Source organism: Motacilla alba, chromosome 3 (assembly GCF_015832195.1).
Source record: "Motacilla alba alba isolate MOTALB_02 chromosome 3, Motacilla_alba_V1.0_pri, whole genome shotgun sequence".
NCBI classification, from domain to species: Eukaryota; Metazoa; Chordata; class Aves; order Passeriformes; family Motacillidae; genus Motacilla; species Motacilla alba.
In genome coordinates, this window is record NC_052018.1 from 25,435,710 (window position 1) to 25,459,343 (window position 23,634).

Below are 23,634 nucleotides of genomic sequence, written 5' to 3' on the forward strand. Positions count from 1 at the left end.
TCCGCGGCGGCCGGGCCGGCTCCGCAACCCCCCCAGTCGCGGCTGCATCCTGCATCCCGGCTCCGCAGCAGTGGCCCCGCTAATAGCGCCGCTAGGAATAGTTATCCTGAGAAATGGTGTCCCGGGAGGGACTCACGGAGACGCATATATAATCGGGGTGGTTGGGGAGAACAACAGCGGTGTCCCCGGGAGCACTGAGGAGCGCCGCATCTTTCCGGGATTCATTTACAGGCGTTTTCCAGCTCTCGCCCGGGTGATGCGGACTCCGCCCTATTTTCGACACCAATGTCGCCGGGCCGCGGATCAGAGCCCGTCGGCGCCTCCGGCACACCGGGGCGGCTCCGTTCCGGTCCCCGTCCACCCCGAGCGCAGCCTCGGGCCCGAGCGGACAAAGAGCGGCGCCTGGTCCCCCGCCCCTCGCGGAGCATCATCGGCCGCCGCGGCCTCTCTCCGCGCTGCGGGCGGTCCCGCGGCGCTTCCACCCAGGGCGGCCGGGGGCTGCCTCGGCCTTGTGGGCCGAAAAAAGCGCCGGCCCCGCCGAACCGGCCCCGCCGCGGCTGCAGCCCCCGGCCGCTGATGCCTTTTCGCATGAAAGTTTAATGGGCGCACCTGCGCGTGTTTCGGCTCGCCTTCCACTCGCATCAGTTCACTCAGCCGGAAAGGCGGCCAAAGAGCTTAGTCACCGCCCGGCGGGGCCGCGCTCTGAAAGAGAAGGGACGGGGGTCCCTCTGGCCCCCGGCCGCCCCCTGCCCCGCCGCCCCCGACGCGCCTTACCGGCGATGCGCAGCACGGCCCGCTCGGCGGGGTCCAGCACCGAGCCGCCCTGAATCTTCCGCTTGGACCGCTCGTGTTTGGGCAGGTTCCAGGGCAGCGTGTCCCCCGGCGCCGGCGACACCGTCCCCGACCTCTGGCTGAAGTCCTCCTCGTCGGAGAAATCGGCGGAGGACGACATGGAGCATCGGTAGGACGCGTTGCCGGAGCTCTGCACGGGGAGACAGACAGACAGACAGGGTGCGTGGGGAGCAGCTCGGGACGAAGGGCCTCAGGTGGCGCCGGCGAATACCCGCCCCGCGTGGCGTGGAAAAGCATCTCACTGGAAAAGGAGGATAGGGGAGAGGGCCGCCGCTCACCATTGGTGTGAATTTAAGAGCGGGGAAAGGGTGCGTGTGCGGCGTGCCGAGGGTGATCCTCCAAAAAATAACCGGTATTTAGCGGGAGTGCATTTGGAGGGATGTCGGGCTAGAGCCGTGGCCTGCGGCTGGGCAACCAGCTCGCAAATGAGCCTCCCACTTCCCCAACAATAAACCCAGCAGCAACAACAGCCGAAAAAAAAAAAAAACGCCACCAACCTTCCCGGCTACAGATTGAAAGCGTTTGGCTCCCCCGCCAGGACAAGGGGAAGATTTGCCATCACCGAGCTGCTGGTAAATCCGCCCCTGGGACAGACCCAGGCCCGCCGGGAGCCAAGGCGCGGCTGGCCAGCGGGGACGGAGGGGAGCAGGGAAGGAAGCAACACGGTTCCTCAGAGCAGCCCCTTCGGGCAGCAGGGCACGATGGGCAGCCTTAAGGCACACTTTGCCAGGTGACTTCGGCAAACAAACGACTGATCTCGGTGTATAAACTGTATCCACTTTTAGGCTTCCCAGCTGCTCAAAAAAGAGCTCTTCCAGAAACGTAAATAAACACTGATGCAGGGAGGGGACTGCTGCCATGTCTGGCTTCCCTGTTTATGGTAAAGTGGGAAACAGACATGTGTGAACAGTAACAGTTCAGCTCCACGTTGAAATTTAAGGTACATCATTAAACTCATGTTATCAGGACACAATGGACAGCAAGGTGCTATTACTTTTACTCTGTATTTTCTGATAGAAGGAATTTTTGGTTTCTCTAAGGCATGAGACAAGAAAATGATGGATTTGATTTGTCATTTCATGTGGGAGCTCCTGTTGTAGCCTTTCAAAAGTGCAACCTGATGCTCATCCAATTATTTTAATTTTTAGGTGTGTGCTGTTGTCAACTTTTGCAGGTATAATAGAATCAGAGGCTCACAGAATCGTTTGAGTTGGAAGGGACCTTTAAAGACCATCTAGTTCCAACCCCCTTGCTGGGGTCAGGGACAGCTGCCACTAGACCAGGTTGCACAAAGCCCCATCCAACCTGGCCTTGAGCCCTTCCGCAGCTTCTCTGGGCAACCTGTTCCAGTGCCTCACTGGAACTTCACAGTGAAAGATTACTTCCTCATATCTAATATAAATCTACCCTCTTTCAGTTTAAAGCCAGCATATTTTGTTACACAGCAACAGCCCCATTTAGCCATTCTAGAGTCCAGATTTGATATTAAGCCAGATAGTATTTTAGGCTTGTATTGCAGCCCTTTCCTCAATTATATCTTTTTCTATAAAGGGACTTAAAGGGTACCTTTTCTTAAAGAAGAAATTTGTACAGTGATTGAGATCTGATAAGATGTATTGTTGTTGTCTGATATTTTTTTTTACTGTCAGCTGTCGTGGGTGGTATTTTACCCATTTAAAACTCAGAATCTGCATAATCCAAAGAAACAACACGATGCACTCTTTGCTCTGCATAAAAGTAAAAAATCATATACAGTTAAATAATCTGTTATTAAGAGGAGATAACTTATTTGTGTTTTTTCCTTTTGACCCTCTTCACTTCAATCCCAATTCTCTTTCCTTCTTGTACAGTACTCCATGGTGAAGTTTGAAACATGTGAGTTGTGAGGGAGGGAATGAATACATAAAACCAATTAACTGATTTCTTGTTCACTGTATTGTGATGTAGAGAGAGCACAAGATAAGTGCAGAAAAACAGAAACATGAGATGTCTGATACCAGCTCAGATTTCCTTCGTAATTAGTTTTAGTGCAGAGACTATTTGGCTGTCAGTTTGTATAATAAGCTAAAACTGGATCTCATAAAGCAGGATGGTCACATATAGGTGTCTTCCTGATAAGAGCTGGAAGTGCTCAGCTTGCTGCAGGGCACTTTGCTGTAGCAGCTGGGGCTACCAGGGCCTCTCATGTGCTTAGTCAGGGATTAGGTTCCTTTGAGCCTGTCCTTAGCCCCAGATTTTGCCACAGAAGAGAAAGTGTTGCCTTTAATCCCAGCTCTGAACATCCTGCTTCAGGCCTGTACCTTCTTTCGGCTGATCAGCAACCCTCAGTATCTTTGGATCACACAGACCCACAGAGACAGATTCTGACTTTCCTCTTTTTCACCTTCTGCATTTCTAGCTTATAGTATGAAAGTTGGAAAGAGACCAAACACAGTGTTGTGAGGTTCCTATAGCAATAGTTTGTTAGTATTTATGGAGCAGCTTGAAATATGCAAGAACAAAGTACTATAGCAATTGCTGTTGAAGTTTAGGGGAAAGATCTCTCAACTCTCAGATTTATTTTTGAAAGTAAACTATAAATTTTATCCATTAGGGTTTCCTTTTTTCAAAAGAGGCCTTCACAAGCCATTGTTATATTTCATAACATCTCCTCCTACCTGTAGAAGCCAAAAGCACTGTTGAGTGGTCGTTCATTGTGCACCATCAGTCTACTGAGATGTCAGTTTTAGGGAAAAGGAGTCTGCCTTTTAGTCTGCTCTGCTACAATACTGGAAGATAAGCTATGTGAGAAGACTCCACTAATATTTTATGAGAATCAAACTGAACAGGCAATGGTAGAACAGTCTTTAGCTTCTGTGTGTATTACAGCTAGCTATCTGCTTTTAGCTTATCCTACCTTAATTGATACATGCAGTAAGCAAATGAATAATCAAAACCCACTTTAGCTTTTTAACTCTTCAATTACCATGTTTCATTTTCAGAGCAATGTAGGAAGTTCAGAAAGGAATTTTTCATAACAAAATCTGGAAAACATGAAAAAATGTCAACTTCTAACTTAATTACACAGTCTACTTTCTTATTTAGCATAGAGATGCTTCTGAGTAATGTGTACACAGAGATATTGAGCACCTAGGTATTTTTTACTTTGCTATTCCAAAGTGTTTATAACGAACTGAACAATTTTGCTTGAGTAAATTAACAGCTTCAATATGAATTCTGTAATTGTTCCTCTTTTGCACACAGGAGCTGTTAGTGTACCACTCATCCCACTGGACTCTTATGTTTCTAGCATACTGATTTTCCATGATAGAGTTGTAAGTCCCAAATAAGCATTCCATTATCGGAGCAACATATTAAGCAGTTTAAAAAATAGGAAATAATGCAGAACCTCTGTACTATTCTGAAAAAAAAAAAGTTCTTGGCTTGTTAGGACAACACGGGGGGAAAAAAAGGTTGTTCTATTCTGTTAAAATCAGAATATGCAAGGCACTTCTGTTATTTCTGTATAAATTACATGGCTGTGTGCAAGTGAAAAACATCAGTTAATAATACACAATACTTTTAGGGGGGCGACATGAGTGAAGTGTTTCTTATATCCCCTAAAATATTGATCATCCTTCCTTAGCCTACTTTGAGGGACTTAGCAAGGGTCAGGACTTGACTGCTCTTAGCTTGCAGGCCTATCAGGTCACAGCCCAGTTGCTATAGCTGCTCATTCCGTGCCTCCGATGGCGCATTGCTGCTGCTCAGCAGCCCGGAGGCCTCTGTGCAGCCCCGCCGGTGCTCCGCAGGCGCGGCTGCATCTGCAGCGCTTTGCGCGGGGCGCTCCGGGCGCCGCCGCCCCTGCGGGTCGCGGGAGCGCAGCCAGGCGGAGCCGGCAGCATCCAAAGGCGGGGTTCCCGGGCACGGCTCGCTGCCGGTGCCGCACGGGGGTGCACAGCGCGCACGAGTCCCGGGAGCGGTGCAGCGCAGAGCCGAGCTCCCTTTGCCGCTGCCGGCGGGCTTCCAGCAAATCAGGGAATTTGCAGGAGCCGCCTGAGAGTCCTGCTGGCAACCGTGCTGTAAAAGCGAGCTGGTTTCCAGTAACGGGGATGATTTCAAAGGAGCAATTAGTATACTTCTTGTTAGAGGGATTCGGCCAAGTTCCAAGGCATGATTCCCCCTGAGGAGGGAAAGAATTGCTGTTTGTCATGGGTGAGGCACAGCAGCAGATCAGGAGAGACTGAGTGGAAGATGTTGTAGCTGGCAAACGGTGCAGAGTATTGCACAGCAGCAGAGATCAGGTAAACACCTGGAAATAGGAGCTGAAAGGGTCGAGAACGGCAGGGACTGCACACTGTCATTCCTGGGGGAGGAAGCATTAGCCGAGGTCAGGTTTCAAATTCGGTCAGGCAAATCAGCTGGGAAAAGCTGCTGCAAGGCTGATACCAAATTATCTTCATATTACAAAAATTTCCCAACCCTATGACACATCAGAGATTGTGCTGGCCAGCTGAATTCTAATCAAATAATTTGTACTTTCACATTTTATCTTTAAGAAGATTGCCCACTGCAGTGAGTCCTTTCATGCTGTTTTTTGGAAGCTGTGGGAAATACAGGTCAACACTGACTGACATTTAATTTTCAGTTGAGTTATGAGTTATTTATATTTCACTTATACTAAACTATCTCAGAATTTCTGGAATATATTTTTTCTTTTATTATACTTATTGCAGGAAATGGATAAATATCAGCAGAAATTAAGCACTAGTATAATTATTTTACTCAGTGTGTTTCAGCAAAATTCCTTTTAATTTAAAATAATTTAGAATATCAATTGAAAGCAAACAGCTATTTTTGTCCTTTGACATCCCAGATTGAATGATATTAAAGTAGATCAACTTTTAAAGTAAAATAACTTAACAAATTTAAGACAAAATCTAGGGCAACTGAATGTTCCCATTAGTAAATCCTTACCACTTTAACCTGGGTAGATGATAATGCAATGCAGAACACAAAACATCCAATGTATGTAATCAGGCTATGTGAGTCTCTTGGGACTGCATGTTGTCAGAAATGATCAAAATTCAAAACACACACAAATGAAAGTACAAACAAGGACAATGTAAAGCCAGTGATGATGAACTTTAAAAAAAAAATCACCAGTGGAGATGTAGATATAGGAAATTAATATTTTTCTTTGATTCTGTGCCACTCACTTAAGAGGACATCCATATGTCCAAGTACCTGTATTATCAGGAAATACGAAAATTACTACAGATTTTCTGGGTTTGTATCTAATGTCATAAAGCAATAAGCAGAAAGCTGGAAGGCAAATACACTAAATCTGAAACTCCTGATCATCCAGGGTCTGGCTCTATGTTAAACTGTCTTTACAAACAGGCAGGCTTTTCAAACATCAAGACAATACCTACCTGCTCTGTAGAGAGAACTCACATTCTTTCTTTCTAAAGGTAGGAGAAGATGGAAATAAGCATTCAGGGTTTATTCTATCATCCATGTTTTAGAACTAAACTTGAAGACTCGATCCAGCAATGAATCAACATTAAACTATTTGAAAATACATATTCCTATAATTACACACTCCAGTTTTAATAATTAAATTATGAGATTTTCTCTTATAAAATCTGTTTTGAGTTTCTTTATCTTAAGTTTGCTTGAAAATATTTCCTTCTCGAGGTTTAATTTTCTTGAAAATTTTTAGTTAAAGCTGACTGAGAAGCCTGAGAGCAAGATTATGAAAACATCCAGTAGTTATTTGTAAACACTAAAAAAAAAATCCCAGTGATCTTTTTTGAGAAGACTGTAAGCATTGGGATGGATACTTCAAATATGAATATGCTTTAAGCTAGACATAAGTCTTTTGCCATCTTTGTTAAAAATCTGTCTACATTTGTCAGAGTGACAAGTCTTTGAGGTATAAATATCATCTGCTATCCCTGGCATCAGGGAGTATAAAGTAAAGCTTTTTAAGTTTGTGTTTGATCTCACTACTCTGACAGGAAAACTGCTGCAGTACTTCCTGCTGTCTTGATTACAAGAGATCTTCTAGTTGCCACCTCAACCTTATTCCTGGTCTTTTGGGGGCTTTTTGCAACAACAATGTTCATTTCCTTAAATAACCTTTTTTGTTTCCCCAATGTATTCATAGCCTGCATTCTATCTCCTCTCACCTTCTTTTGGTTTTGCTGAGCAAGTGAACTTCTTTTAATCTCTTCTCACCTACTAGTAGTTCTTCTTTGCAAAGGTAAGTAGTTTGATTTAACTATTCCTAGTGTTCAGGTAACTACCAATGTTATTTTACCAGACTTTTTTAAACAGGGCTCAAATTCCTCAACTAAAACATCTTCAATGTATCATCTCTGAAAAATCCCTTCAGATTGGCACCCCCTAAACAGAGTCTGTCAGGGGTTTCAGATCTGCCAGACCAATACCCCACCATCACAGAATGACCGAGCAAATTTCACCCTCACAGCTCTTACCTCCACGCTTGGGACACCTACCATCCCCACCAAGGAGCTGACCAGGATCCTTCCAGCTTGGAGATCCAGAGGAAAAACTAATCTTTGCACTTAGTCGTTGCTTGCCATGATTTCAGGTTGCCGGCAGTGCGGACAAGAGGCGTGGAGAGCAGGGCAAGGCAGGCACCAGGCCTGAGAGGCAGGAGACTCTTCGTTTATGCGCTCCGTGCCTCGCTCAGCCGCGCGCAGGCAGCGAGAGGAAGACGCCGTATGATGGGAACGTGCAGAGGACAAACACCGGAACCGGCATGCTGCAGGAAAGGGCTGGAGGAATACGCTGGGACTGAGAGCCTGAGGGACAAACACACACTGACAGAGTCTGGGAGCTGCAGCTGGAAAGCATTCAAGGGAGCAGCAGACTCTGTGGATAAAGACTACAGGAGAAATGGACCTGCAAGGTAACTGTTGGGATTAGTAACCATCAGTGCTGGAGGAAGCAGACCGGGGGAGAGCTAAGGGTCTGACACGCTGGCATGAAACTGGAGCTGCCTCTGCAAGAGGCTTTGAACAAGGCACTGTAATGAGCAAGGACGGTATGAACTGTGTGTGTGAAGGTTTCAGAGAAGACGCACAAGAGCCAAGGAATGGAGTATGCAACCAGGGGCCACAGGGAGGCACAGAAATCAAAGAGACAGCTTGAACAAATGCCTCAGAGCAATGAGAGGACTGACCAGGAGAACCTGGGAAGGACTGTGATGTGAGGGAGTGAAACAACGCCTGGCAGAGCAAGAGCAGAAGGGCCAAGGTCAGCAGAGGAGTGAGGACTGGATAGTAAGAAAGGAGTTGGCAGAGACAGGTCAGGAGCAGGCTGGAGGAGACATGGCAGAAACAGCCACACTCGGGAAGCATGAGCACAGGAAAGCTCATTGCCCTAAGAAGCCTGGAAGGAAAGGGAAATTTCACCCCAACTCTGGCCATTAGCAAATATCTGAGAGTTCCTCTAGAAAAAAAATACCTCCCCCCCTGTGTTACAGATTCATATGAGGAATACAAATGCCATCAGTCTCTCCCTGAAATCCAACAGAATTTTCCATATTGTAGTCAAAGTGTCAAAACCTGCCAATGAGCTACACAGCTTTTGCACTTTGTTTTTAACAGCAGTAGGAAATTAAATACAAAGTTCCTGTTAAAATACTTTTCTTACGGCTGCAAAATTAGGTACTAAAATGTTACCACATCCCAGACTTAAGGTTCACCATGCAATCTTGCTTCAGCCTGTTTATTTGTATATTACAATGCAATCATAATTATGTGATCATATACTATTACGTCCTCAGTAATTTTCTTAATAAAAATCTTGCTCTTATTTAGTGCAAATGATGGATGATATTCACTCCACAAACAATTATTCAGTATTTTGTTTGTTATCCTCAGTTCAGTGGGCAGCCCAAGAGCTTAACTTACTTCATACTATTCAAATACTAGTGTGAAGAAGGAACTATTAAATAATAAACTGGTTTTTGGTGCTCATCACTACAGTCGTATCTGACTGCTTCACTCCCATTACACAGGATGCAAAGTAAACCAGGAGGTCAATTTTTTTTTTACCTAGGTTAAATTAAGGTGCCAAGAATCTTACTTTTAAGAGCCATTAATATTACATATCAATAATGCTCAGACTACAGCATACACAGAGTTCAATGGTGAATAGCAGCTTAAGAAATTCTATAAACCCAGCTACATGCTTTGATTCAGGCACTTAGAAAATGGAAGATAAAAAAGTGTTTTAAACCAGTTGTTCAGCTTATTTAGAGTGACCCTGTGCCCACCCTTCAATCTCCAAAGCAGCACTCTCTCTTTTTAAAGAAATAAGAGATCCTCTGTCTTCCTGCAATCTCCTGTTTTATTCATTTATACACTTTACAACTTCTGCAGCAGAACTCCTACACATAAGAGTCATCCTAAGAGCACTTCCACCCTATGATGAATACAGAGTACATCCTGTGAAAAAGCAGTACACCATCATGCAATTAAAGCCTGTATGACAACACAGATGCATAATCCACTGAATTACAGCTGCACGTGTAACCTTAATTCCAGTACTTGATAATATCTGAACACTTGCCTCTGCCAAACTATTCTTTCAACATCATACCCATGTGTAGTGTTATATATAAATACAAATGGATAAGGGAGTCCCTTGCTATATAAAGATGTACTTTTATGTGCCACAGTAGGATGTTACACAATACAACTCTGAAGAGTGACTCCTGTGGCAGCAAAGGAAAAGGAAACATCTGCATTTAGACTATAATTACTATGCATCTGTGAGACAATTACTGGTCATTTTAAGTTGTGCAAACAACACTATCAACAAGATCAGGGCTGATTAATTTTTTTTAACCTGCTTTCAGCTACAGTATAGAATTTACCATTTATAATCACATACACGAAACACTTTTTCTTACAGTTAAGACTCCTAGAACGTTTTAGCAGCTTAGGTTTCTATTACTAGCTCTCCCAGAAGGACACTGGGATTTAAAAAAGAAAAATTCTGAACAGCTAAAAATTTAATTTCTCAGTGAGGCTATGCTGCATGCATGTAGTAAAATTGTATCAATGAACTCAAAATCCCAGTTAATAGAAATCATGGCAAAATGAGCGTGGCAAAATAAAAAATTACATTTTTCAAGCCAGAGTTTCACAACTCTATTTCTTACCATTTGAATAATATTTTCTCTCATTCACCTCTAATTTAGTAGCAAGTTAGCCTTAGCTCCAAGGATGAAGAGTGCACTTTGACCCTCTTTGAACACTTAAGATGGAAGAGAGTTAGACTGGTTTAAGCTCTCATCCCATTTTCACTAAATAAGCATTTGCCCTGGGAATGGAAGTTGGCTCAGACAAAATAAAAATCATACGAAATCAGCTCATCTAATCAAGAAAAATCCTGCTATATTAGAGGGTTTTGCCCAAAGGTACAGGATAATTTGCTATGGTGTACAGAAAAAGAACGGATTTTATGTTCTTTTCAACCACGTAACTTTAAGTAAATATACTCAAAACAAGCATGATCTGTCACCACAGGGGACAATCAATTCGAATGGCCTTAGCCCTCCAAATAAGAGCTAGCAGTGAAGTCACTTAAGGTCCTCTAAATACAGATTTGTACTGTTACTGCTATGCTTATTTCTTGTGTAACACACTTTTCCATTAATGTGTTATCAATTATTAGCCCTATTGCAATTAACTTGTTTCTTTTGTACTATGCTTAATAGCTGAAGTAACTCAGCATAGGAAAAAAACACTAGAAAGACAACAATAATTTTAAATCCCAGATCTAATTCTTAACATATCACTGTTGTGTTTTAAGAAAAAGCAGTTCTAAAATAGTAATGGAATCACCTCCAGGGCCTATTGAAACTCATGGCAATACGCCTTTAAGAAATCCATTCAAAAACTTTAACTGCCTAGGAGCTGGGCAAAAGGAGTGGAAGAAACGGGCAATTGCTGTAACGCAATGGATGAGCTGCAGGGTGGAGGGGGAAAAGCAGCCAAGAGGAAATGGGGAGCAGGCAGCAAGGGAGGAGGTCACAGAAACTGGAAGAACAGAGGGAAAATGAACTCTCTGGGAAAAACTGTTTATGAAAAATTTATCAGTGAGGAGTTACTTGCTATAAGAAAAGCCATAAAACACAGTAGTCCAAAAAAGAGATGTAAACAGTCTCTTGGAAAAAGAACCTACTTCAAAGTCAACCTAATGGCCACTGAAAGCTTTCTCTTCATTTGAAACATGACTGGATTGAGCATTAATAGTCATATTTGCAAAGATCCTGTGCACCTAAAATAGGTTCCTTGAGATATTTTTTAAAATGTTTAAGATGGCCAGATGCTTAAATCTTGTTAAAAACTTTATGAAACCGTCACCTAATAAACTGTCAGGACCTTCTCAAAATCTTTTGGACCTTCTCAAAATCCCCATCAATATCTTTTAAGTCTTTGTCCTGGTTTCAGCTGTGGTAGAGTTATTTTGATTCCTAGTAGCTGGTACAGTGTTGTGTTTTGGGTTTAAGGTAAGAGTAATGTTGATAACACACTGATAATTTAGTCATTGCTGAGCACGGCTGACACTACATCGATGACTCTTCATCTTCTCACGTTGCCCTGCCAGCACAAGCAGCTGGGAGGTGACACAGCTGGGACGGCTGACCCCAGCTAACCAAGGGGATGTTCCATACCATATGGCATCATGCTGAGCAACAAAACTGGGGGGAGCTGACTGAGGGTGGCAGCCTCCTGTTCAGGGACTGGCCGGGCATTGGTCAGTGGGTGCTGTCCAACTGCATTGGGCATAACTTGTTTTGTACATTGTTTCTTAATCATTATTTTCCCTTCCTTTTCGGTCTGATTAAACCTTCTCTCTACCAACAGCTTTACCTTTTTCTTATTCTCTTCCCCCATCCTACTGGGGAGAGTGAGCAAACAGTTCTGTGGTGCTGTTGGTGTTTAGCTGCATGCCAGGCTAAACCATAGCTGTCTTAAAAATGAAAAAAATGCAGTTCTTATTTCCCTTTCTATGTGGATTCACATGTTCCCTGAGTTTGTTCCTTATGGCTGTGCTCAGATTGTCCTGAGAGGGGGCCCGTGCATGTGTGTGTGCACACGTGCGTGCAGAATCTGACAGCTCGCAGCTCTGCCATACATTTGAGAACGTTAATATAATGTTAATAAAAATGCTGAAAGTGAAAGATGGCATGATAGTGTTTTGCCAAGTTTGCTTCTAAATGCAATTCACAGGAGACACAATCCAGCATGAGCAGATGTCTCCAAAAGAAAGAAGATATGATTGCAATCTATAGATTAAATAGCTAATAGTTGGAAATAACCAAGTCTTGTGCAGAGCGATGGGCAATATTTGCATCTCAAATGTTTCAGGTCATTCAGATAGCATGGTAAAGGACATACTGGTATTTTAAAATTAGTACACAACATCAGAGTAAGAATAAATGGAAATTAATAAAATTAATATTATTTAATGAGACATATTAAAAACTCCTAAAGGGCCCTGTAGAACAACTTTATCCATATGAAAAAATATTCTTAAGTAAGGTGTCAGAAATGTGAGACTTCAGGAACTTATGTAAATTATTTGGTATCAGATATTTAAAAACTCCTAAGTATTTTTCAGACAGAATTCTAATACCGATTTTCCCATAAGTTCTAAGGCTTAAACACCACATGTAGGTAAACCAGCTGCAAAGACCATGAATGAGACAGCTTATGGTTTTACATGCATTAAAAATTGATCAAACTTTGTTTTCATGGTTTCTTTATCAGGATATTCATAGTATGAGTTTCACTTTGGCCATGGGATTAGTCTCAGTGGAGCCAAATGAAGCTGCCCACATTGGGTTTTTTTCACGTGACCTCCCAGAAATCTGACCTCTCTCTGTTTTCTTTGTAGTGACTTGTAGTGATGCTGCACCCACTCCTAAGGAACTAAACTGCTTCAGCAAATGCCAGTCCTTAAATAATTAGAAACAGGTAAATTAGAACACCCTGAGGAATACCTACAGTCAGCAGTGCTTCTGAGATCATTATTTGTCATCAATTTATTATTTAGGTTATTTCAGACATACTTTCCTTTGTAACAATATTCACTAGTTAATCACCTCAATACATGTTGTTGCTACAGTTCTGGGGCAAAATAGATCATCTTTGAATGTGTAAAGTACAAGGCTTTAGAGTAGAAAGAGGGCTTTCACATCTGAAAGTGAAGAACACAGGTGATAAATAAACCTGTCTCTGCAGTCTCATCTACCATGTCTTAGAGTGATCATGACAAACAAAAGTGCAAATTTTGGTACTACATCTCACGATTGTAAATAATTCTGGCGGCTGTATGAGTCATTTAGGAGCCTTTCAAATCATTTAACAATGGAGATGTCAAAAGATGCTGCTTTGACAGCATCTCTTTTCAATTATGTTCATGGTCATACAAACATTGTTTGGCAGAACTGTACACCTAACTGACCCCACAGCTCAGGAGCCACATATGTTTACACAAACTCAAGGCCACCTATGAATAACTTGCTGCATTTTATACTTTGCTTCAGAGCAGAAGGGCTATTTAAAATATAGATAATATTTTCAAAATGCTTGTAATAGAACCCTCAGTTGAAAATCTGCCCTGGAGAAGAATTGCTAAACAGCAGCACACTCACAACAAGAGATTTTTGCACATCCTTCCACACCTTCAGAAAATTCAACAAAATCAGTTTGTGAAAGGAGCAATATGAAACACTCCTTTGACTTGCATGCAATCACACCAATCTAAAAAACACGGTTCTGTTTGTTCTCGAGAGTTCTCCATTGTGTTCAAAAATTCAAAGTACATGTCAGTCGTAGGTATCTGTACTCTCCTCCATATGAAGTCGATGTAAAACTGTCACCTACAGAGAATGTCAGCCACTAACACAAATAATACAGCCACTAATACTAATACAAATAATACATCCACTAATGAGAGGGTGACCTAGAGGGCATGAGATATACAAGGGGAAGCCTCAGCATTATGTTCATGTTGCACTAGAGTAAGATAAATAAAAATGAAAATGGCTTATAAACTGTTTGGCAAGGATCAGTATTAGCACAAAATACATTTAATATACCCATTAACAAGCTGGAAGGTGTAAAAAACCAATTAAATTTTCAGAGAAAACTCATGTTCTATTTCTGCAAACATCTCCTCATGCAGATATTCAAGTGGAGTAATTATTGTCTTCAGTGGGATTACTCCCATTCAAACAATTACAACTAATTTAGTTCTGACAAGATCAGGAACAATACTGGAAAGATCTCAGATTGCTATGCAGGAAGTAAAAAATAATACAAGCAAATTCAGATAATTATAGAAGCAGCTAGGAAACTGCAAAACAAGATTTAGACACAACAAAACCAACCAAATACAAAATAGTCTAATTTAGCAAGAATAAGAAAGCCTAGCATCTAAATATACACCAAAGCCTTAAATGAAATATCTGAAAAGTCTTTCTGCATTTATCTTAATATTACAACAAAACAGGCTGACATATTTCAGGAGTTTAAATTTTGCTGGAGCAAAGAAAAAGCTTTCCCTAAGGTTCTTTTATAGTTACGTTGGAGTTACCATTCTTGTCAGAAAAAAAGGGGACAAAAAGGCATGAGGAGGAGAAAAAAAACAAAAAGGAGAACTGTTTTATGAGGAGAAATTATATCTTCTGGTTAGCAGATATCATACAGGGACTTTTTTCAAGTGATGACTCAGCAGAATATGGCCATAATGTAAACATCAAGACAACAGATTATTTATTTAGAGTGGTTCAAGTGGGCAGAGCTAGGAATATCAGGGGGGGAAGGGGAAAGAAATTATGCAGATTAACAAGAGCATTTCTGGCACTGAATCATGTAAAACAGTACAAAGATGAAGGTCAAAAGTCTCTCAGCTTCAAGACATTGAAACTAAGTGGGAAGATGCAATAAACTGCAGGATGGACATCCTGGTGACTGCCTGGAACTTCCCAATACTGCAGTGATTTGTCATGGCAATGGCATAAACCTTATGACCTAATGCCCTGTCACCATGGCATTAATAATACACTCAAAATAACTTACAATGTCCATGAGAAATTAAATTGGTGACTTATGTTTTCTGGATTGTAGTATAATAAAGATAATTTATTATTTGTTTTGTAGAAATGCACATTCATCAAGGCTGTAGAAAGAAAAGCTATCAAAAGAACTATATAACTGTATAAAAGATACACTGCAAAAGCAATTTCAAGGAAGTGACATAATGGTGACAGCACTGAGAGAGGTTTTCTCTAAATCTGGGATTTATTATTGTTTCACTGAAACCTAGGACACCCTAGGACATAGTGGTGGATCTTAGCAGACACAGCAGACACATGAAATGATACAAAAGTGAAGTTATATAGTAGCACTGCACATTTTCTCTTCTTATATTTTTTTATTTTGCTGGTCCTTAAATCCCTGACATGTTGGAAAAAGTAGGGCTTTCTTAGCATAACTAAGTCATTCTTCCAAGCTTTTTTTGCTGCTTAAACCATTTCTACAGTTTTAGCTCTTTAATTCAGTGGTACTGATGCTCTTTTTCCAATGTTGGTAATCAGTGACAATTGGTTACAGCCTCAGCAGTGACAGGCAGGCTTACCCTTGGCATAGGCCTACCATGGGAAAAAATATTAACAATCAAAGAAAAAAGGGAATTTAAAAAAAAAAAAAACCAAAACCAAGAGGAGTGGTATGGAAAATAAGAGTTGATGATGGAAGAGGTGAAGGAAGGACAAAAAAGCAGGGAAAGGACCAGAAGTGAATAATGAACAGAGGTCGCCTGGTGGGAGGGTAGAGACCTAGTAAGAGTAACAGAGCTAGACAAAGTAGTCTAGAAAGAAAGATAGGATGGGAGTGAAAGGGAGATGGTTGAGAAGAAAGTGACAGCACATCTTTAAGAAGAGTAGAAGACAAACCCATCAGATCAAATTAAACACAAACACATGAGCAGTGTAAAATAAACCATAAATAGAAGCATGAGAGAACAGAGGAAAACGGGCACTAGTGAAGTGAAAACAGAGGAACAAATTCAGATACTAGGTAAAAATTCTGGCAGTTGTCAGCAGCTATGGCTTTCTTTTCAGAAGTTGCTCGTTCTCTCAGGCAATGTAATTCCACTAAGGAATGCTTCCTCAAACCATCTTCAGAGCTCACTGATAATTCTTGGGGCTCAGTTAACACCAACCTAGGAAAGCTCAGAAAGGTTCCAGCAACTTCAAGATAATCTGGTTTAGGGTATGCTCAATAATTACCTCTTTAGTAATACTGACTTTATAAAAGTTGTTCAAGCCCCATAACACTGGCACAGAAAAGTTCTTCAGAAAATGTGTCAAAGCAATGAGCTCTCATTAAAAAGAGAAAAGCATTATGCCTGCAGGACAGAATAGGTCTTCATGCAAATTTACATTAGGAACTGTATGTCTCAACAAACGGTCATATTTCCATACTAAAAGTAGGTTATCAGTATTAAAAGAACTGTGTGTAAATCAAGCTGAGGAGCAAAGAATTATGAAATTTGATCTAAGTTTTGTTGAGCAGAAAGATTGTAAACACTGTATAAAATAGAAGAGATCTCAAAATTTGATCTAGTAATGATATTTAATATAAATTTGGTTCAGTACATAGCATCTCTGTTAAATCTAAGTAAGAAATTTAAATAAAATGCACATTTGCTATAAAAACCTGTTAAATAATATCACTATAAAAATATAAAATTTAGTATCTAATTTGATTGTAGTCCATAGCCTAAATAATAAATTTTAAAAATCAAAATTTAAAAAACCCTCTTCAGAACAGGATTATTTTTTAGAGTTATGAATCAACATTAAATACAGTTTTACCAACTTTTATTTGGATTTGCTGCTGAATATGAGAACTGAAAAGGTTTTTAAATTGAGGAAGAGAATATGATTAGCCCAAAAATTAGAATTACATTACATGCCTCCAAGTATAAGTGCTTTTATAACAGTAAGTGCTATTTATCCCTAAAGGTAGAATACTTACAGGTTTTCGAGTTGGGGTGACTTGAACAGAATGGTAAAATTCTGGTTGGACTCGGCTGCTTTTCTTGATTTTTCTTTTTCTTACAGAAGTTTCCTGCTCACTGAGGTGGTGAGCTTCCACTATGGGTTGTGTTTCCTCCAGGCGAGGTGTTACTCGTCTCCTGGCATGGCGAGGGCTTGATCTAAAGCCCTGTAAGAGAAAAAGGAATCATTGTGTTTGGCATCTCCCAAAATGGAGCTGTGTAACAACTGCAACATCACAGTGGATTTTAACAACTCAAGGTACAGGCATGCTCACCTTAAATCAATACAATGTCCATATATACTGCATGTAACAATAAAGAGATGTTGCCAAGTGCTGTTAATATCACATCTGATATATGTTGCTCAATTATATGTATTATGGACACAGCCAGTAGCAGTAACTCCTGTTGTATTTTTTTTGTTAGCTCACACTTTTAGTTATTTATAACTAAAAAGTTCTAATTTAAAATTTATAATTAAAATTTTCCAGGTTAATTCTTGGCCTCATGAGAAATGGTTTTAGGAAGCTTGGGCTGAAAATGTGGACTTTTTTTTCCTGAGAATGAAAGTGAAGAAAAATTGATAGGTGGCAAACAATTATGTCATCTCAGAAATATGGGTATATTTGGCCAAATTAATAAACTCAGGAAAAGCTGCCCTTCAGAAATGCTTTTTAGAGGCTTTCTGGAAAACCTCTGAGCATCATCCAGAATGGCTCATGGCCTTACAGAATTTCATTCCTTTAATGGCAACATGTATAATGGTATCCCTTTATTGCTACCTGCAGAGCATTTACAATGAGCATTCTCTCATTTCACCAGGTCCCCACATGAGCACGCACAAGTCTGACAAGGGCCATTTGTACTGAACACAATGTTGGTTGATATTAAACTTGGCCAGGTTGTAAATATTCATTCACTTAGTCTTATCAGCTTTCAGAATAGGTGAGCCAAATATGTCCTTAGTGACAGTCTGCAGTTTAAGGACTGTATTTCTTTTCAAAACCAAGAATAGATGCAACAATTCCTAATTTTCTACTTTCTTTTTTCTTCTAGCAGAATACCTGCTGAAATCCTTATGCAACAAAGCCAGCATTTTAGAATCCAACTTCTGTGAGGTTAGATTTCAGATAAAACTGCAGAAATCTATGCTGTGAATCTAAATATCCTGAATTCCTGCCAGTAGAAACTAGCGGGAGGAGTACATTTCCATATAAATCTGCTGTTCTTTTGCTCCCCCCTTCCATTAGCTTTTGGGTTTTGTGATTTATTTTGCCTTTTTTGTTGTCATTTTAATTAGGAAATCAACACAGAAGAGTTGTGCTAAAATGCTGTTATGTTGATAAATTGAAACAATCAAAAGTATGGGTTTGTGAAAACTGGATTTCCTCCACTAATGTTCATGAGACTGTAAGGGAAGGCGGTGTCTGTCCTGGACACTCAGGCAGACAGACAAACAGCTATCTTCATTATTTAAGTGCGTTCCACATTAAGTAAATATACCCTTAAATGGCCAAAAGACACAAACACACATTTGCATACACATGCTAGTAATTGCTATAGATACACATTGCATGCAACAGATGATGTAAAAAGGCTGAAGGGGAAAGGTGAGGTAACTTGCAAGGAACAACCTTCTATACATGAACACTGGAGAGGAGGGACTGAAATAGAGCCCAAATCTACTTAGTCAGTCTGGGAGGTTCATGTATGCAGTGCATCAGGGCTGTGCAATACATATGATGCAAAGGTACAGCCAACGTTTCCTGAATCTTTTTTTATGATCCCTCCTACTCTACAGAAGCAATGGAATCTATTCAGAGTTTAGGTAAGGACAGACACCCCGTGTCTGAATGGAAGCAGGACCCTGCCCATATCAACCAAAGCAAGCTGTACAGTGGAAGCCACAGCAGCCAGCAGATCTGTGAAGATTTAGGAGGATCTCCAAACATTCCAAGATGTAAATATGAGACTCTGCCATACTATTGCAGCTTATTGCCCCGTTTTCTTTCTACACTGTGAAATAGCCAACACACACTTACAATGGATCATTCAACGTGATACTAGGGACTATTCGGGATAAGAGGGAAAAGTACAACTCGGGGAGCCTGCTGTAGTGGGGCTTACTGCTCATGGAAATTTTCTTTTAGAAAAAAAAAATGCTAGTGTGCATCAGGGATTATTCCATAGCAAGTGAAAAATTCCTTAAGAGACCTAAACACCCAGCAAATCTATTCCAAGTTCTGAAATCAGAATAGATTTTTAAAATGTTTAATGCATTATGGTTTATTTATGAGAGGGCCACTGGCGAAAGCCTTGTGATATACCCTGCACTGCTCCCTTGCCACACTCCCATCCCATTAGCTGGATAAAACTCTTTGGGAAAGTATGTTTATGTAACAGAAGAATTTGATAGAAGCTAAGCAGCTCTAAAAGTGCTTAGAAACACATGCCAAATAGGGATTTAAGTATGTGGGTCTGTCTAACCAAGTGACCTCACCTTAAAATATGTCTAGGTTTATTGATTGTTATGTTTCAGTATGAAAAAGTCACCTGTGATTTCCAGAAAAAAACTGTTTATAGACAATGTTTTGCCTTGATATTTTCTGCATTTTTTCACTTTTATTGTTTATTACTAGCAAGAAAATGGGATCTTTATCTCTTTAAGAGCTCATCTGCTTCTGTTTGCTGAGGCTCATTCTTCTCTTGAAGTCATAATCTGCCTGCAGTATCACAAAGAGTTGCTGTGAAGAGGATTATAATGTGATAAAGGCAGAGGATCATGATTTCAGGTGGAAAATTAATTCTGCATCTACAAAGATAATGTTACAAGGGCAGAGTCCTCAGACCAAATCCCAAAATGCTTACTCATTTCTGCAATGGGACTTTGCCAGAGCAAAGAGGCAAATCCAGAAAATTTCAAAATCTGGTAATCAAAAATGAAGACAGGAGGCAAAAGTGATGTAACATATGGAAGCTGCTACTCCTATGCTCAGTGTAAAATTAGGGTGCCTGGAGATTCCTTCTGAACAGTAAAATGAACAGAAGCTTTTTGTGTCATCTGTGTTATTTATCCCTCAGTTTAGTCCAGAATTATAAACATCATATTAATACAGCAATCAAAATAAAAACCATGGAGATCACACAAATATTTGTTTGGCAAAGACAGCACTATTTTAGATGTCAAGTCAGTGCTCATAGATGAGCAGAAATGTGTTACAAAATGCCCAGGGAAGCACAGTACACCACCTGAGACCAAATCACGGAGGAAAAAAAAGGAGATTTTAAAATCACAGGGATATTACAGCGAGTTTGCTCTAACAGCATTAAGCAATTTGTAGTTTCCAGTATCATGTGAATGCTGTGTCACTGGGCAATGAAAACCTTGTCTTGTTCTTTGTGCTGGGAGGGAGTTGCTCATTCCCAGAACCTATTGCCTGACTCATTTTTGTGCCTGTAAAATTCTGAACAATAAGGCAAACTAAACAAAACTTCAAACATATATTTTTAGAAAACCTGTCTTCCAAATACCAAAATAGCTCCACAAATATTTACACTAATGTAATCTTCCTTAAAGAAACAACTCATATGACCACCAGAACCAGTTTTAGACATATCAGAGGAAGACACGAGGCCAATTGAACCTGAAATTATCTTCTCTGCAAAAGCATTGATGTGTATCCTTCCAGTTAGTCTGCTGGAACCCAGGAAGAGTGATCTTCCTAATCAAAGTCTACAGCAAACAGGAATGGAGAGGTGTCTCTGGAGGCTGTTGCAGAGCCAAAGGCTACTTCACCTCTATTGAGCGAGCTTTTCTTTATGAAGAAGCAGGCTGGGGAGATCAGCCTTTTTTAGCTGAAATTTATCCTTTTAAATCTCTGAGTGTTTGGGGTTTTTGGTTTCTGGGGGGTTTTTTGGTTGGTTGGTTGGGTTTTTTGGTTGGTTTTTGTTGTTGTTTTTGGTTGGTTGTTTTTTCCTCTGGAATGGGGTGTGATAATATTGAAAGAACCTATTCTGTCTATCTTTATACCCAAATCTATGATGAATGTTGCCAGCCTGGCCACGGCATGCCAGAGCACACTGTGTAAAATTACTTTCACAATAAGGTGTTCAGTAAAAAATATCTTATCCAGGGGAGTTTTAACTTCACACCTCTGATTCAGTGACTAATTCCTTGTCTATAGAAACATATGTGTGTTTTCTCTGACCAAAATTCAGCAGACGTCCCCTCCCCAGGTTACCCTTTGAGTCACCAAAGCCAGCAGGCGAGATGAACCACTCCCTCAGCAGCACCTATTTCTCTCCATTGGCCATACCCAGAGCCCAGACTGACCAGTTCACTCACACACATACATACTGTGAGCATCCAAATTAAATAGGATGGATCAGACCCATGGTGACTAGATTTTGGTCTGCCTTCAATATGGTATTCATCATTCCATATTTTATCATAAGACTTCCTTTTATTTTTCTCCTTCTACATGAAATTATTCTGATCTCTCCCACCACTTTTTTTTTCCTATGAGAGTTTCACATGTCCTCATTTATGGATATCACTCTTGATGGATCCCCATAATTCAGTACAGTACTCTTACAAATTTTATGTTACTGATATTTATAACAGTAGCACATGTTTTTCTGTTCTGTTTAAACATTTCCCTTCCCATCTACTTTCCAATAAGGAACCACATCTGAAAGTAGTCCTCACTGAACTGTTAAAAGTCATTCAAAAGGCCCTTTATGAAGATGATAAACCTAAACATTAAGAATGTGGATAAAGACTTTTCTCTGTAATATACTCAATCTTGCACTGGTTAACAACATAATGTGTATTTATTTGCCCCATTTCTCCAATATGGTCTGGTGTTTGATAACCAAATATGTTATACTCTGCTATCCTTGTTGTGTTTTTGCTTATTCTCATTCCTAATTCATTCCTCAAAAAACCAGGAATTTTACATTTCCTTAAAAACTTGTCTAGATTTTGCTTTTATTTAAATTTACAGATAAGAACATATTGAATAATGTATTGAACCTTTTTCTTTCACTGTCTTAGTTTTTCTGTATTTATTTTTAATTCTTTGTCTGGTACTTTATTAGCACCAGATGAATACATCAGTGCTACTCCATGTGTGCATTATTGCTTTAGTGATATAAATCTCTGACTCCTCCATTCTTTCAATGTGCAATTGTATTAATTCACCAGATTCTTCTCCTCTCCATTCTAGTTTTTACTAGCCCTACTGCCTTCATCATATGTTATCTCTACTTTTATGCTTGATAAGAAGCCATATTCAGTTTTCATTTTTTCCAGTGTATAAGTATTTTACATAGAATATATTGGTTGTCAGAATTCTGATCTTGGAACCCAACCTTTGCAGCCAGTATGGGCTTTTGGAGTCAGTAAGCATTAACATCAATAGAGGTAAAAGTGCATTATCTGTCGTCCAGCTGAAGTCAACAGAAATCTTTGCATTAACTTCAGTAGGCACTGGACTGCAGCCCAGCTTACCTTCTGGCAGAACTTCAGCAAATCACAGAGAAAGTGCTAGCTAGCATTAGGCCACAGTTCAGTGACAGCAGAACTCAAGCGTGTTTGCAAAGGCACTTACAGATATCTGAGTAATTCCTGTAGATGAAGGTGCACTAATAAATATCAAAGCCAAAATAAGCTTAGATAGGATATCCAGATTTGTTTTCTTGCTTTTAAGGTTTCTGACAGTGGTAGTATGTGCGTGAGAATTGTCATCTGTTACCATTGTCAACTAATGGCCTCAAGAAATAGCCTTCAAATTGCCAGTTACCACCGGTTTCAATCTTGGATACTTTCATGTCTACACAACCCACAGCATCTTAGGGCCTGCAAACATTTATATGGGTAGCATCAAATCCTTCTCAAGATGCTGGCATTCTCAGCTGTTCTACAGACAGGCTGAAATATAATTAAACCCTATAGTTGAAGAACCTACTTCAACTAAAATGGCAGGTTTAAATTAATTAACTTTACTGTATGAAATTCCCCTGCACACTGAAAGAGAAAAATTTGAGATTCTTTCTGCTACATAGACAAACATATATGTGTGTGTATATATATGCCCATATCTATGCATCCGAATTGTAAGAGTAGTTCTAAATTTAAAAGTGGCCAAGACTGCATTATTTCCCTCTTTCCTCTTCCATATAGATTTCTATCCCAAATATCATCAGTTTACAAAGAACCAAAGAAAACCCCACAACATTTATTTAACTGCCAGTTCTGCAAGTTCCACCCAAAATGCAAGATTCAAGCTAAGTTCTCCAAGATATTTATAGTAAAGATTGCTAAGTAATGTAACGTGTAAATTTTCTATCACAGGAAGATTACCTACACTCACTGAGTGTATTACTTCACTAACACCCAAGGAGGATGCAACTGTATTTGTTCTATTTTGATTCTATCAGAACTAAAAAAATTGACTGCGACCTTTTTTTGTGTGGTTCTATGATTTATTTTTTTTAATCTTACAAAGGGTTACTCCTATAAAGATCTGAATCAGGATTTAAAACATAAAATGTAAGATTTTACATTCAATTTCTCATTCCACTCCCTCATTAGCAAGCTTTCACTGATGCTGCTTTGCATGCCTTATGTTTATTTTAGGAGATATTATTCTTATCTTATAAAATCTAAACTCTAAGCAGTGC

General features: G+C 40.3%; 1 protein-coding gene and 1 long non-coding RNA gene across 30 annotated transcripts in view; one reads left to right on the forward strand and one right to left on the reverse strand.

The window, feature by feature from the left end:
- DST (dystonin) overlaps nt 1-23,634 on the reverse strand; it is a 289,183-nt gene that overhangs the window by 255,566 nt on the left and 9,983 nt on the right. For 25 of the 27 annotated variants that reach the window (XM_038134003.1, XM_038134007.1, XM_038134006.1 and 22 more), the window contains exons 3-4: nt 16,929-17,117; nt 775-982 (exon numbers count right to left, since the gene is read on the reverse strand). In XM_038134003.1, the coding sequence (XP_037989931.1) occupies nt 775-982; nt 16,929-17,117 (397 nt within the window). Of the gene's footprint in view, nt 1-774; nt 983-1,130; nt 1,332-7,355; nt 7,476-16,928; nt 17,118-23,634 lie in introns of those variants that run through there. The other 2 variants (XM_038133978.1, XM_038133977.1) reach the window with 2 other exon arrangements.
- On the forward strand, nt 894-20,890 carry LOC119699909. 3 transcript variants are annotated; one of them, XR_005256584.1, is made up of 4 exons: nt 894-1,011; nt 12,778-12,857; nt 17,015-17,209; nt 18,007-20,890. It is a non-coding gene; the product is annotated as an uncharacterized LOC119699909 (long non-coding RNA). The 3 variants fall into 3 exon arrangements; XR_005256586.1 differs by having other exon boundaries at nt 18,010-20,890; XR_005256585.1 differs by lacking the exon at nt 894-1,011 and adding an exon at nt 7,643-7,771.